Source organism: Mchenga conophoros, linkage group LG3 (genome assembly GCF_057382185.1).
Source record: "Mchenga conophoros isolate Kocher_MC1m ecotype Shallow Benthic linkage group LG3, M_conophoros_male_GT1.1, whole genome shotgun sequence".
NCBI lineage: Eukaryota > Metazoa > Chordata > Actinopteri > Cichliformes > Cichlidae > Mchenga > Mchenga conophoros.
In genome coordinates, this window is record NC_140528.1 from 44,188,846 (window position 1) to 44,204,891 (window position 16,046).

General features: G+C 39.9%; 3 protein-coding genes across 3 annotated transcripts in view; 2 read left to right on the forward strand and 1 right to left on the reverse strand.

The window, feature by feature from the left end:
* Positions 1 to 16,046, forward strand: part of LOC146578878 (Fc receptor-like protein 5) — a 209,377-nt gene that overhangs the window by 80,133 nt on the left and 113,198 nt on the right. The gene's annotated exons all lie outside the window — the stretch shown is intronic.
* LOC146578883 (putative high affinity immunoglobulin gamma Fc receptor IB) lies at positions 172 to 15,515 on the forward strand. Its single transcript, XM_085250314.1, has 7 exons — positions 172 to 239; positions 10,156 to 10,292; positions 10,983 to 11,018; positions 14,511 to 14,774; positions 14,854 to 15,099; positions 15,176 to 15,334; positions 15,415 to 15,515. Exons 2-7 carry the CDS (start codon positions 10,244 to 10,246, stop codon positions 15,513 to 15,515), a joined length of 855 nt encoding a protein of 284 aa, XP_085106440.1. The 5' UTR covers positions 172 to 239; positions 10,156 to 10,243.
* Positions 741 to 2,870, reverse strand: LOC146578884 (uncharacterized). The gene is made up of 2 exons (XM_085250301.1): positions 2,811 to 2,870; positions 741 to 1,429 (listed from the first exon to the last, which is right to left on the reverse strand). The coding sequence occupies exons 1-2, from the start codon at positions 2,868 to 2,870 to the stop codon at positions 743 to 745; spliced, it is 747 nt and encodes a 248-aa protein (XP_085106427.1). The 3' UTR covers positions 741 to 742.

Below are 16,046 nucleotides of genomic sequence, written 5' to 3' on the forward strand. Positions count from 1 at the left end.
ATTAATGTTTTCTTTGTTGCTTTGACTGTTTTCGAATAGAATATGCAGTGGGAATATAGAGGGAGATAAGTAGTGAAAGTTTTGCCTGGGTTGATTGTGCGTCGATCCATTGTTAATGCCTCAGGGCTCCAGTAGGTGGGTTCGCGCACTTCCTCCTTCACTCAATACAGACGAGTGAGAGTGAGAGCTGCGTGTCTGTGCCGTTCTTTCACCTCTCCTCACTATTTCCCCTGTTTAAGGTAACTGTCATGCACAAATCTGTATAAATGTGTGTTACTGTTGATTATTACATTGTTATCATTGTTCATTGTAGCGGAAGATGTGAATTGCAGACTATTTTGCTGAGATGTTCCAGTTAATCTCTGTTGCTGCATATGCTAGTTTTCGCTATTACTCCGCCATATTGTGTGAAGATTTTTCTGTTACTATCTGTATAAGTTAACTACTGAAAGACATGCAGTATTTAAAGTATTATTTCATTGCTGTGGAAAGTTAGTGACTGTGTCAGCTAACATGTGCGAGTTAAAAATATGTTTTTGTCTAATGCTACAGTTCATGTTATCTAAAGTATTCTCATCAGCTAATGCAGCGAACAATAGTGACTTCGTTTGGATACAGTTGTCCTGAGACTGAGTGCATCCATAAGAATATTGTTTCGGTTGTATTGCTTCTGAAACTCAATACAGACGAGTGAGAGTGAGAGCTGCGTGTATGTGCCTTTCTTTCACCTCTCCTCACTATTTCACCTGTTTAAGGGCACAACATGAGAAGCTTCTTCATCTCCTTGATGTGAGTCAGTCAGTTGTGTAACATTGTTTACATGTGTTTTCCCTCTATCATATACTTCTTCATCATCTTCATCATTTGAAAATCTTCTTGTGCACAAGTAAAATCTCAACATTCCCATTTTAAGTGCTGAGTAGAGTTCTCCAACTGTGACATCTTCATCAAATACAGCCTCTTCCTGATAGTCTAATATGTCATGACTGAACATCTCCCATCTTCCAAATTTGCTTTTTCCACTTGGAAAGAAAAGATCTTTAGCATACTGTAATATGTCAGCTTTTTTGGAGTCTTTGGACACATCAAAGGTCCTTGTTCCTCCTTCTCTGCGCTTTCTCACTTGCTTACCTTCATGGATCCACCCTAACTCAATTTTTCGAGTCTTTTTCTCAGCCCATTTGTTGTTTTTTGCATATGTTCTTTTTCTCTTAGAAACAAATGCCTCCTCATGATCAGGTTTCTTCTCATTTTCATTGATTCCCATCTTTTCCTTCAATTTTTCGAGCAATGAGTTTTTTCTTGATTCCTTAGTACTTGCACCACTGTTTTCCAAGCAGAACCGTCTGGCAGCTATCTGATCACCATATGTTGGGATGTAACCAGACAGGGTCTTGTCATCCATGAAATCAATCACTGTGGCATCAATCTGTAATAACAGAGATATTTATTACTATACAGAAGTACAAGGTATACCTGCTGCCACACCACATGAGGTACCTCACTAAAAAAAATGTATGTACATTTCACATGTGTTTTGATAATTGTCTGTTATTATTTTAGTGGCAGCCATCAATATTTAGCATTTATTCTTTTCCTCTCTCTATGCCAGCAACATTAATGAGATTCTCTAACATGTTATTAATAGAAATATTACAGTATATACAACGCCCACTTTTGAAAAAGTAAATTAGTATTCACGTATCTTTCAGTTGCACAGAGAACAAAGGGTTGAACTCACTGTTTTTTTAAATTGAAGCCAAATATCAATATAAACACAGTTTAATTCATTTGTTTTTAGATAAACAAGGAAACATTGTCCATCACATAATATAGCGATATATTTAAGAAACCTGGAATCTGCATACGGGTTAAGTAGTAACATGTGGTCATACAACCACCCAGTTTTATACAGCGGGTTAATTTGTTTTACATTCTCCATTCCATATAGATCCACACCAATGCAGTCTACCGTTACGTCCTCAAGCAGTCAAAGCGAGAGAAGCGAAAACCGCTGTGGTTGCTAACTTAGCAATATGTCACATTTTTAGACGCTGTAACTTCGTAAAAAGCGAGTTTTACAAATTTCCCCCTCAAGAGAGCACTTATGTGTTCTTGTAGCATTCGTAAGAGACAGTCCTCAGGTACACCACGATTCTGAAGAAATCTCAGAAGTGGGCTATCAGTGTTTGTGTCCATGTTGAAAGCAGGGCATTCAAAGTTAAGTGCCAGTTCTGAAGAGCGTGAGCTCTCCACAACTACCATGGATTTGGGTTTCCGAACGCAACACGTTTTACGTTCTTACAATAAAAAATGTTATTGTAATGGTATTTGTTTTTTTTACATTTGTACAATATATGATCATGTTCGTACAATATAATATTTATATTGTAATAACGTGATATTATGTTGTTCAAACGTGAAAAGTATATTGTACAAACAGGAAAAATATCTTGTTAGAACAATAAACTTTTCACGTTATAACGTGATACACTTGTATTTTTCTTTTGCCTGGGTGGCAGCTCTACGCTTCCGTAATTCTCTCCTCATTTTCTTTCACCGAAAAATTGTTTCCTGCAGTGCCGTCTTTCGTGCTTAGCTCTCCTACCTTTGCTAACGTGATGCACATAGCGCAGAAGCCGATGCTGCATTCACTTACACTCGGATATCTGAGCTTCACCGTGAAAACATAATCGTACATTTGATATTTGATTGAATTTTATTGTTTTGCCTTTGGGGTGGCCAGTCTGGTTGGGGGGGTGGCCTGTGCCCCCCCAGGCCACCCTGCTGGACACACCACTGTTCTAGACAGAGATCTCGGGTGCTATGCCTTGGATCTGTTGGAGCCACTCACCCATCTTGGGGGTCATTGCTCCTAGTGCTCCAATTACCACCAATCTGTATTTGAAAGCCCCACAGGATCCTAGATCAGTAATTCACAACCATGGTAAATGGTAAATTGACTGTTTCTTATATACTGCTTTTCTACTCTATCTGAACACTCACACCACTATACACAACTTGCCTTATTCACCCATTCACACAAGAACTTTTTTCTATGCTATTTCTAAGTGCTTTCTATCTAACATTCATATGCATTAATTCATTGGAGAACAACTTGGGGCTAGTATCTTGCTCACGGGACGTGTCCGGGGGGGGGGGGGGGGGGGGGGGGGGGGAATACAGACATATACAGCATAACTGTAAACGGCAGTAGCAAACCAAACATTGGTCACAAGGCATGGGGACAGAAAAAAAAAAAAAAGCACACAAAAACACAAAGTCACAACCAGTTATTGCCACTTCCAGGAGATAATATTGGATGAGAAGATTTCCCAAGCTTCGACAGTCATGGGTCGAGCTTTATTTAATTTTGCTGTGGTATGTTCAAGATTAATGATATAGATAAGACATCGTATCCAGAATGATTCCATAAAAATGTCAGGACTGAACCATTGCTTTGTAGTTATCTTCTTGGCAGATGTGAATCTGTCAAACAACATTTTACATTGTATTTGTTGTAAAGAGATGTCAGAGGTATCATTAAGGAGGCAAAGACCAGGATTGGTGATATGCAAAACTTCCAGTACCTCAGATAACACAGAGCTCACAAAGACCCAAAAGTTGGTTTTGAAATGAATGAGTTGATGCGCCTGGTTCCTAGAAGTCAAATTTAGATTAGAATATGTCATGAATCGCTGTGCGGCAGGCAGGAGTTGGACCCAAAATGCAGGACTCACAGACTCAGGGGATGAACTCAAAATCACAGCTTTATTTGCGGGCAGGGAAGAAACATACAAACTAAACTAATCTAATCTAAACTAAACTGGGAACAACAAACTAAAACTCACAGTGAGCCACAGGGAGATCCACACAGCATGAGGGACGACGCGACACTGACTCAGAGAAACACAGGGTTTAAATACACTGGGAAATAACGAGGGGAATGAGACACAGAAGGAGAGCACAGCTGGGGGAAATCAGAACTGATGAGACAAGGAAGCATAAACTGAACACATTCACATAAGACATGGACCTTCAAAGTAAAACAGGAAGTATGACACAGAGACGCAAACTTGACACAACTAAGAAACACAAAGACATAACCAGTAAGGCAGAGGACTCGATGAACCAAAAGACAGAGGGAAACTCAAACATGCAGACACAGACTTACACAGAACAGAGGGGACACAGAGAGACATGAAGGGCAAGGGATCAAAACTAGAAACCATAGAATAAATCACACACAAGTACAATAATACAAAAGTCACAAAGAACTAAAAACGCTGGGTCAGGAGACCCAGAACCGTGACAGAATAGAATTCAATAGAATAGAATTCAACTTTATTGTCATTGCACATGCACAGGTACAGGGCAACGAAATGCAATTTTCATCCATCCAGAAGTGCTTTAGTGATATACAGGGAGTGCAGAATTATTAGGCAAGTTGTATTTTTGAGGAATAATTTTATTATTGAACAACAACCATGTTCTCAATGAACCCAAAAAACTCATTAATATCAAAGCTGAATGTTTTTGGAAGTAGTTTTTAGTTTGTTTTTAGTTTTAGCTATTTTAGGGGGATATCTGTGTGTGCAGGTGACTATTACTGTGCATAATTATTAGGCAACTTAACAAAAAACAAATATATACCCATTTCAATTATTGATTTTTACCAGTGGAACCAATATAAATCAAATCAAATCAAATCAAATCACTTTTATTGTCACATCACATGTGCAGGTACATTGGTACAGTACATGTGAGTGAAATTCTTGTGTGCGAGCTTCACAAGCAACAGAGATGTGCAAAATACAATAACATAAACAAGCAAAATATAAGAATGTCTAAATCTGAAACTAATAAATATATGTACAATATATAATAGTATATGCATTACTGGATGTGTATACTAAATATGTTTTTCTGTGTGTGTGTGTGTGTGTGTGTGTGTGTGTGTGTGTGTGTGTGTGTGTGTGTGTGTGTGTGTGTGTATACACATATTTTACAAATTAAATACAGTAAACAATAAAATAAAATATATAAAATATATAACATCTCCACATTCACAAATATACATTTCTGACATTCAAAAACAAAACAAAAACAAATCAGCGACCAATATAGCCACCTTTCTTTGCAAGGACACTCAAAAGCCTGCCATCCATGGATTCTGTCAGTGTTTTGATCTGTTCACCATCAACATTGCGTGCAGCAGCAACCACAGCCTCCCAGACACTGTTCAGAGAGGTGTACTGTTTTCCCTCCTTGTAAATCTCACATTTGATGATGGACCACAGGTTCTCAATGGGGTTCAGATCAGGTGAACAAGGAGGCCATGTCATTAGTTTTTCTTCTTTTATACCCTTTCTTGCCAGCCACGCTGTGGAGTACTTGGACGCGTGTGATGGAGCATTGTCCTGCATGAAAATCATGTTTTTCTTGAAGGATGCAGACTTCTTCCTGTACCACTGCTTGAAGAAGGTGTCTTCCAGAAACTGGCAGTAGGACTGGGAGTTGAGCTTGACTCCATCCTCAACCCGAAAAGGCCCCACAAGCTCATCTTTGATGATACCAGCCCAAACCAGTACTCCACCTCCACCTTGCTGGCGTCTGAGTCGGACTGGAGCTCTCTGCCCTTTACCAATCCAGCCACGGGCCCATCCATCTGGCCCATCAAGACTCACTCTCATTTCATCAGTCCATAAAACCTTAGAAAAACCAGTCTTGAGATATTTCTTGGCCCAGTCTTGACGTTTCAGCTTGTGTGTCTTGTTCAGTGGTGGTCGTCTTTCAGCCTTTCTTACCTTGGCCATGTCGCTGAGTATTGCACACCTTGTGCTTTTGGGCACTCCAGTTTTGTTGCAGCTCTGAAATATGGCCAAACTGGTGGCAAGTGGCATCTTGGCAGCTGCACGCTTGACTTTTCTCAGTTCATGGGCAGTTATTTTGCACCTTGGTTTTTCCACACGCTTCTTGCGACCCTGTTGACTATTTTGAATGAAACGCTTGATTGTTCGATGATCACGCTTCAGAAGCTTTGCAATTTTGAGACTGCTGCATCCCTCTGCAAGAGATCTCACTATTTTTGACTTTTCTGAGCCTGTCAAGTCCTTCTTTTGACCCATTTTGCCAAAGGAAAGGACGTTGCCTAATAATTATGCACACCTGATATAGGGTGTTGATGTCATTAGACCACACCCCTTCTCATTACAGAGATGCACATCACCTAATATGCTTAATTGGTAGTAGGCTTTCGAGCCTATACAGCTTGGAGTAAGACAACATGCATGAAGAGGATGATGTGGACAAAAAATTTGCCTAATAATTCTGCACTCCCTGTAAATATATTACAATATATATTAGCAATAATATAGACCACACTGTATCCCAGTCTATATTAACCTGCAGTTCTCCCAGTTCCCTAAACCAAATAGATTCAATGGGCAGGGGCTTTACACCATGTTCACCTAATTTGTTGTAGATTATGGAAACAGAAGGTGTGCCAGAGTTAGGTAAGATCCATTCGAGCATGTTATGAGAAGAGATAGGCGACTCCGAGGGGACACCATATGCTTTTAAATCTGATCTGAGCAGATACACAAAGTAAGAACATGCAAGAAGGGAAAAACGTGTCCTTAAGTTAGGGCTGCTCGATTATGGCAAAAATGATAATCACGATTATTTTCACTGAAATTGAGATCTCGATTATTTGACGATATTTATTTAACCCTTTAAGACCTACTATAGAACCAAGTCCGCCAGAGCTTATATTATTTTTTTACATGTTGTAGTGCCATTTATGGGAGCATTTCAAGTTGCTATACAACTGTTATAGCCCATATTTTAATAATATGTATGAATTAAGTCCATAGTAACTACATTAATTGCAAAAAAGTGCAATAAACTACAAAAAAAAATTGAAAATCGTTTTTGTTTGTTTTTTTTACATATATTTCTACTTGGAGAAATTTAAGAGGTTTATCCCTCAAAACTTTAAATACAAAAAAGTTGCAAAAAATAGTTTACAACAATTTTGAGTGTGTTCATAGTTTTATTTTGGAGATACACCAATTTTTATATACTGCAGGAAAAACAAAAAAACAATCATATGATGCAAATTTTCAAAGAAAACAGCAGGTGCATCAAAATAAACTATTTCCAGCAGTGCAATTCGAGTTCTAAGCATCCCAGAAACTATTCAGAAAAGTCAAACATGACCAGTATAGGCCTTTAAGGCCTACAAGTAAAAAAAAACTACATTTCCGCGAAAATGACGTCACTTCCGGTTTCGGCCAGGAAATGGCGGACATGTGATAGTTCGCGCTGACGCCTGTTTCACTGTGGGAAGTGTTACGAACAGCTGATCGGATCAGCGAAGCGTGTTTCTGGAATATTATGTTTTTGTTCCTGCAAGCGCTTTTTATGCAGTTTTTGCAAAGCTTTATGTGGAAGGAAACCGTGACCGAGGACAAGCTGATGGTATGAGGTGTAAGTACAACTCCTCCGGTTTCATATGCAAAACAAATTATTGCGCTAGCTTACATGGTCCAGGTTCTACAGGGATTTAAAAATAGTTACACAAAACGGAGCATGCTGCTCTGACGGCTTTAAAGGGTTAACAATGACTATAAAAAATAATATAAAATAGTGTGCAACACCACTGAAGTTTTTTTTTTTTTTTACCTCTCTTTTCAACCAACGGCAGTCACTCTCCTCTCCAAATAACTTCTGCTTAGCTTTCCGAGCTTCCCTCGGGTCCTCTTAATCAGCGGTCTCCAACCTTTTTTGCACCACGGACCGGTTTATGCCCGACAATATTTTCACGGACCGGCCTTTAAGGTGTCGCGGATAAACGAGGGAGGGGCTAATAATCGGCTCAGTCATTTTTAATGATCGTTGAAAGCCCAGATCGTAATCGTGATTAAAATTCGATTAATTGAGCAGCCCTACCTTAAGTTCTGAAATAAATGAAGGCCTTGGGCATCGAATAGATCATCAAAAAGGTTTATCCCGAGTGAAAACTAAGACGATTGAACAACTGGTTGGCTACCACACAGTAACGTCAAATTATGCCAAAGTGATGAACTTCTACAAAATTTCACTGGACCACCTAACCGTGGTTCTATTTTCCTCCATACCTATATAGAGTTGGCAATAACAGGTCTAAATGTATTGTTATTGCTGAGCATTTTGGTGGGTATATTGGAAAACAAGATCTTGTAGTCTTTGTGGTGCTGCCTCGGCGTATGTAATATAATCATTTTCCATGCAGTAGTAGCCTCTGGGTTGACCCACGTACTAAGCGTCCTGATTTGGAATGACCAGAATAAAACTTAAAATTTGGTACTGCCAGGCCACCAAACAATTTGGCGGATATGCTATAGTTTATGCTGACGTCTATTCCAACGTAGGAAGTGTTATGAACAGCTGATCGGATCGGCAAAACGTGTTTCTGAAATATTATGTTTTTGTTGCGGCAAATGCTTTTTATGCAATTTTTGCAAAGCTATATGTGGAAGGAAACCATGACTTAGGACAAGCTTATGGCATAATATGTAAGTACAACTCCGGTTTCATATGCAAAAAAGATTATTGTGCTAGCTTACGTGGTTGCAGTTCTACAGGGATTTAAAAATAGTTACGCAAAATGGAGCATGCCCATTCCAACCGCTTTTAAAGGGTTAATAGTAACCCACCAAATCATGGATTCAAAACCCAAATTCCGATCCCCTCCATAAACACGTTCTGATCAAATGATCCAGTCAAATCAGCACTCCTTCTGTCCCTTTTATGACTCGTATATGAAGTGTGTTTGGCCAGGGCGTCTACTCCAATCGGATAGATAAAAGGCATTACCAACTGGACCAGCGAACACTCTTCATTCCATAATTTTGGGAGCTGGCTTTGAATCTTATTCTAACCACACAAGCACGTCTCTACCCTTGAGGTGAAAAAAAATCTTGTGCAGTGAAAACATTATTATCCTTCATCACATCAAGTGTGATATTGCAATACCCTTTGACCAGTGAGCCCAGCCTTGGTACGAGTGACAGGTTAGGTCTCCACAAGGTCAAACACAAGGGTTTACATTTGTATTTAACACAGTTAATGTCTGGATTCCCTTTTACTATTTTTACCCTTTTCCCCAATGGGTCATCCCCAGACCAAGGTCTCTATGGCTGGTGATCTGTCCAACTTCCCTTGTGCTTCCTACCATAGTGCTAGAATTACTATGATCAGAGTGGATATCAGGAACTGATCTTAGTAAAGTGCAGTTTAACCGGCCTTCCATGACTTTCCACTGATTCAGGCGTTTTTCCTTTTCTCTGGTTTTTGAGTCAGATCACCGTATTTGTTTCACCGGTTTCTGCCATTTGAGTCTTATCCTGGGCCAAAGTTTGCAAGGGTGTTTGGGCGGGTACACAACGTGTCAGGTGGTGCCAACTAGCTCCAGCTTTATCTTCCACCTGGCCTGCATGAGATGTGCATTCAATCAGCTCATAGGCTCCAGTCCACTTGGGTTCAAGCCACTTTCACTTACGAATTTTCACCTGCACCCAGTCACCAACATTTATTGCTGAATTCTTAGTTGGAGTTGCTTCGGGCTTGGACAGCTGCACATGTTTAGACAAAACCGTTTAGTCAGATTAGTCAACGCAGTCAAATATTCATCACGGCTCACCTGCCTTCTAGAAACTTCTACACCGTCCCCATTTCTAAATAAACACTTTCTACACATCTAAATTATAAGCTGTTATTCACTATAATACCTAACAGTAACCCTGACATTAAAACCACAAAATGCCTTCAAACTCATGGGAACAGGCATTTTGTCCCTATGAGGGACAGTTGGTCCCAAACAGTGTAATAACATTCAATTTTTTGGTCCTCACAAATATATCCAAACAATGGTACACACACATACACAAACCATTCGCTCCCTCACTTTCACATATCCACTAATGAAACACAAAGAGATATAACCCCACCCCCCAATGGTCAAAGCAAATCAAAAGCAGAGAGGTGTCAGGCCTTCACAAAAAAGACCTCACTGGTACAGCTGAACCACTGTGTTTGTGTTTAGTGCGAATGCAAGTCACGTTATTCCAAAAGAAAGAAATAACTGTTTGCCTTTTTTTTGTTTCTTTGAAGAGGAAACCACAGCACTGAAACACACTATCAGTCAGGAAGAAGAGGGTTTTGTTACCTAATGTGACTGAATTGTTGGTAAACTTGATTGATGTCATCAAGGAGCACGATGAAGGGATTGACTCCAGTCTGGCTGATCTGTAAGTACACATTTTTATTTCAACTCTGGGCTAAGATTTGACATTAATCTTTTAGATTATATTGAATTTTCAAGTATTGTATTAGGATGAAGCTGCAGTGTGGCAATGCAGCTCTACAGAATGACAGAATCTGAATGGTCTTGTGACTCATAGCTGTGAAAAAATGATTAAAAAGCATAAACATTTTCTACAATGTTTATTACAAGGTAATAACTTCTTTGGGATAAGGTTTTTTGACGCAGACATATTCAGTGAAGTTGACTAAAAGGAGTCAACACTATAATGGATGATGAGCCATAAAAGGTTGTGAAAAGGGGAAACTTTAAGAGATTTTTTTTACTGTTCCCATTTTTTTTAAGTATTTTAAAAGTATAAACACAAATCCAAAGGACAAAGAACCAAATATTACTACTGGGCACGCACTACATATTGAGCAAATCAAGGAACAGCAAAGTGTTCAGTCCTTTTATCTTATATGGCCTCTCAGTTCAGGAAGTCCGTAAAAGACAACAGGTAGATGTAGAGTGCAACAAAAGACACTGTCTGCATTTTTTTCTATTGCATGCCTGTTGTATAGATATATTAGTGCATGGTTTGCTAGTTCCTGTGCTTATTTGACCAACCAACCATCAGTACATGTTTCCCACACTCTATGAAACCATAAACTAACCAGACCCTCTTTATTTGCAGTGTCGATCTCAATGCTGAGCTGCACAACGAAGCGAGGTCTGTAAATGTTTTCTATTAAAGAGTTCATTTCCATAATAATTATTTATCTTTTTCCGAGGTCTTGGTACAGCCCCCTTGTTCATCCTCTAAATGAAAAAAACATTTTAACTTCTCCCCTATTTAAGTGACTTTCCTTTAAAATTCCTGCCCTTAACAAACAGAAGGTTAGAAAAGTTAGTAGATGCGCCTTAGGTGTCCAAGATGACCATAATTGGGATATCCCGTTACTGTGAAAACCCAGAAAGGCAAGAATAGAACAAAACTGTTTCAAGCATTCAGCAGCCTGAGCTTCTGCAGTACAGAGTAAGAGATGACAGATAATAAGTAGATGAATCTTTCTAAAAAATAATAATTAAAAAGAAGAAACTATAATAGAAAAACATGGTTTGAAATGTTTTTTTTTCCATTTCAGCATTGAAGGTGAGGCATAATCTTGTTTTAATGTGGTTTGCTATTTTACTTAAGGCAACTTCATGACACTTGGAAAATAGGGTAGAACAGTTAATCAAATTTTAATTTTTGTTACAATTTTGGGTTTCAATGAGTTTTTAAATCAGTGGTATGATCTTTTTTTTTTGGGGGGGGGGATTATTAATTTAAAAACCCCTCAATTCTTAATTGAGAATTATATTGGGGACCAGGGAGGGAGTACTTTGCACTCCCCAATTCCTTTCCTCCTCCCGCTCTTGCACACCACCTGATAGGTTTGTAGCTTGAACCCATCCGCTGGAACGTTGAAGACAATATAATTACACTGCAAAGCAAGACACAAGTAGGCAAAGTTCTTCATGTTACTCGTGCACGGGAGAAAACCGAAGAGGCGCCGTTCCCTCGCCTGACCCCAGTTGCTCTCGTCCGTTCTCCCGTACCACTGTTCTTTTATTGAGGTTACATGAATATGCATAGGTTCATTAACATATGACGTCTACATTCACACAAAGAGTACCTTGCCTGTGTGTGTGTGTGTGTGTGTGTGTGTGTGTGGTCAAGATGTGACCCTGTGAAGACTCCCCAAAGCTGGTGCCAGGACGTCTGAACAAAAGGCTCTTATACTCAAACAGATATACGTGTGTTTGCTATACCATAAATCAATAAGGAGAAGATAAACTCTCCTAGGGAGTGTGATCCATGCCAGGACACTCTGAGTAAAAATGGCCTGCATTTGTATAGCGCTTTACTCAGTCCCTAAGGACCCCAAAGCGCTTTACACTACATTCAGCCATTCACACACACATTCACACACTGGTGACGACAAGCTACATTGTAGCCACAGCTGCCCTGGGGCGCACTGACAGAGGCGAGGCTGCCAGACACTGGCGCCACCGGGCCCTCTGACCACCACCAGTAGGCAAACACGGGGTTAGTATCTTGCCCAAGGATATTTGGCATGCAGCCAGGAGGCAGCCTGGGATCGAACCACCGACCTTCTGGTTAGTGACTGACCTGCTCTGCCACCTGAGCTACAGCCAGTAGAGGAATGTATGCACACCCACTCTACACAGAGTTAATAGGATGAGACATCCTTTCAATCTACAATTGATTATACACTTCTAAGCATCTGTAGTTAAATATTTCTAAGCATAAATGACAATCAACAATACAAAACCTAACATTACCCCACATGCAGGTGATGGTGATGGTGCCTGAAGGGGCTTGGGTTAGTCTGGTGTAGCCTGCAGGCTTGTCAGCACGGCGCCCTGTGGCTTCTGCACTGTTACTTATGTTTATGTTTGCTGTTGCTTTGCTTGCTACTGTGTTGTCTTCTTTTTTAGTCAGATTTGTCAGATTTTTAGTCCTTTTTCTCTCTATTCTTCTTCTTTATTTTTTATTTCCCTCACCTTCTGTTAACACTCTTCCCAGCTTCTCTTTCGTTCTTCTTCCGGACATCCGATCCTGTCCATTCTGATTGTGATAACTTAAAAATAATAAAAACAATTGAATAAACTATGCCAATCAAGTAGGACAGTATAGTGAAAGCTGTAATGGTCCACTTGGGAAAATATATCTATTGGCCATTTTTCTTGGCCTTCAGACAGTTATTCTGATTGCTACAGTGCCGGACAGGACAGGAAAAAAAGAGCACATTGGCTTCATTTTTCAACTGCTAAGGGTGCCCTTCAAATCCAAGTCCCAGGTGTCCTGGACGTGTATTTATACCTGCATTTATTTGTTTGTTTATATTTTAATTACACTTTGAGTTCAAGTATTCATGTACAAAAAATAAAAATAAATGATTTTTTGTTAATCCAATTCAATTTAATATAAATAATGCCAAATCACAACTGTCCCTCGATAGGTCTAGATGAGAAGCCCTCAGTAGTGTTATAAACCAGGCATAGCATGAATGTGGCATGCTCACACACACGTAAGGAAGTTTTTTTGTGGCTTTATGTACAGAAAACGGTCAGTAAATGAAAAAAAAAGAAAAGAAAAAGAAAACAGAGAAAACACAGGAGCCAGAGGAAACAGGAACAGTGTAAAAGGAAGGCTGCTCTGAGAAGCCATGATTGGGGCCACAATAGTCTGTAACAGAGGGAAAATAGGCTAACAAACCAGTAAGGAGGCAGGTGAGTCAGGCTGAGGCTTCTATGCAGGGCTGGGCCAGGCCTAGGAGCCACAGCGGTGGTTCCGTGGGAGGATCTGAAGAGCAAGTGTGAAGAGGCGAATGATCTCTTGGGCACTCACAAATGTTGGGATGACAGGAGGACAGGTAGGCGGAGCGACTGATTGATGAAACCCTCAGTAAAAACGGCAAGCAGAGAATCCAGAGCAGAGTATTGTGGAGACCCAAGCACAAAGAAACGGGGTTAGATTCAAGGCGTGAATCACAGGAACAAACAGACCGCAGATAGGGCCTAGTTACCACAGTAAATGGCTGAACGAACTGGCTTAAATAGTTCAATGATTGACCCAGGATGAGGCTCAGGTGTGAGGTAGGCAGCTCCACCCAGGTGGTAATCAATCTGATGATGAAACACACCTCAAAGCTGCTCCCATGGACAATGACAAGCAGTCTATTACAGGATAACTAAGGGAAGATTTAGGGTCACCTGATCGAACCCAAAGTATATGGTTTGTCAAAAAGGAAAGTCTTAAATCTGATCTTAAAAGTAAAGATAGTGTCTGTCTCCCAAATCCAACTAGGAACTGGTTACATTTAATATTCATGTATGTTAGGATCTGAAAGCTGAAGGCTTTGCCTCCCATTTGAATATCCTAGGAACTACAAGTAAGTAAGCATTAGTGTCAATACCATAGTACGATATTTGGATTAATCCCACCACTTATGCTATCCAATTACTTTAGATAGCAGAGATAACAAATGCAAGACAGAATAAATAATTCAAAAAATATACAAGAGGATGTATGATAAATGGGTGTTCAACATATTAATGATATTTTTCAAATATAACTGACTACTGAGGGTATTTTGCTATTACAATTTTGTTTTGTTAAAAATGTATTCGTATCATCCCCTCTCCCTCACAGCTCGGCTGACTGTGAGTCCCAGCAGCTCTCAGCTGTTTAAAGACAATTTTCTGTCTCTGAGCTGTGAGGAGGACGACAGCTCTGCTGGATGGACTCTGATGAGAAACACAAGCAAAGAAACCAAGACCCAGTGTGGAGCTGAGTGGGGAACATCAGCTGGTTCTTCCTGTAACATCAGCTATATCTTAATACAGGACAGTGGAGTTTACTGGTGTGAGTCCAGGGAGGGTCCCATCAGTAACATGGTTAACCTGACAGTCACTGGTAAGCTGAGTGTGTGGAGTTAGTGTTGATGAAGCTGTGTGTAAATGGATGAAATGCTGTAGTTTGTCTCTGTGTTGAGGTGGATCAGTGATCCTGCAGAGTCCTGTCCTCCCTGTGATGGAGGGAGATGACGTCACTCTGCTCTGTAAAACAGAGACCACTCCCTCCAACCTCCCAGCTGCTTTCTATAAAGATGGCTCCCTCATCAGGAAGCAGCCTACAGGTCACATGACCATCCAGCATGTTTCCAGGTCTGATGAAGGCCTCTACAAGTGTGACATCAGCGGTCATGGAGAGTCTCCATCCAGCTGGATCACTGTCACAGGTGAGGAGCTTCACTATATCATATTACTTCTTACTTCGTTGAGATAATTCCCTCACAGGTGGAATTCTCTCTACAGGTGGATCTTCAACCAAAAATCCACCCACTTCTGGAGGTTTGCCCTCTGTAACACCCCTCCAGCATTTTGACTTCACACTGATGCGCTACCTGGTGGTTTTTATTCCATACTTCATCTCCACTCTCCTCATGGTGTCTTTATTTCGATACAAAATCACAGGTGACACTCTGAATCAATGTTGATGAGTAACTCCTCTCTATGTGAACTTTTTTACTGATACAGTTTTGTAATGTTTATAGGAAATGACCCGTATGTCTCTATGGTAAAGACCCCATCCACACAGGCTGGAGATGGCTTGGTCAATGACTACGATGATGCCACTACAGTGCATCATTTCTAAATCAGGGCTCATGTTCAGCATCTATGTTGATGTAAAGTTCTTAAATGTTTCTCATTAATGCTTGTCTCACTGACTTTGTCCTCGCCACCTCTGTTGTAGGGATAATTTGAAGAAATGGGCTCTGATGTTCATCTCTGGTTTTTCTTAATGTAAATCTCCTGCAAAGACATGGATATATATCGCAGTATTTAACAAACACAAGGAACTCAGCTTTTCCATCTGAAACCTGAAGGTGTTTTGGCAAAAGCTAATATATATTTCAATATTTAAAAATATTTTCTGAGCATGTGCACACATTTTTTTCATTATTTTTATTTCAAATCAGCTTTTAAAAATGTATTCTTTACTGATACATACAAGTTCTTAATATAATATGTAGTACAGCTGAAGTCTCAAAATACCAAAACATGGGAAGATTCAAAGTTGTTTTGGTTGATATGAGGATTGATGATAATTAGAAAAAATCATGTACAATAAAAGAAAACCTACTTTTCAATTGAGTCTGTCTGCTTTGCACTTTACTGCTAGTCG

Bases quoted from the DNA above. Each gene is read 5' to 3' on its own strand.
- LOC146578883 (XM_085250314.1), top strand. From the start codon at position 10,244: ATGTCATCAAGGAGCACGATGAAGGGATTGACTCCAGTCTGGCTGATC. The intron at 11,019-14,510 runs GTCTGTAAATGT...TCTCCCTCACAG, and splicing joins GAGCTGCACAACGAAGCGAG to CTCGGCTGACTGTGAGTCCC. The intron at 14,775-14,853 runs GTAAGCTGAGTG...CTCTGTGTTGAG, and splicing joins GGTTAACCTGACAGTCACTG to GTGGATCAGTGATCCTGCAG.
- LOC146578884 (XM_085250301.1), bottom strand. From the start codon at position 2,870: ATGACCCCCAAGATGGGTGAGTGGCTCCAACAGATCCAAGGCATAGCA. The intron at 1,430-2,810 runs GTCTAGAACAGT...CTGTTATTACAG, and splicing joins GCATAGCACCCGAGATCTCT to ATTGATGCCACAGTGATTGA.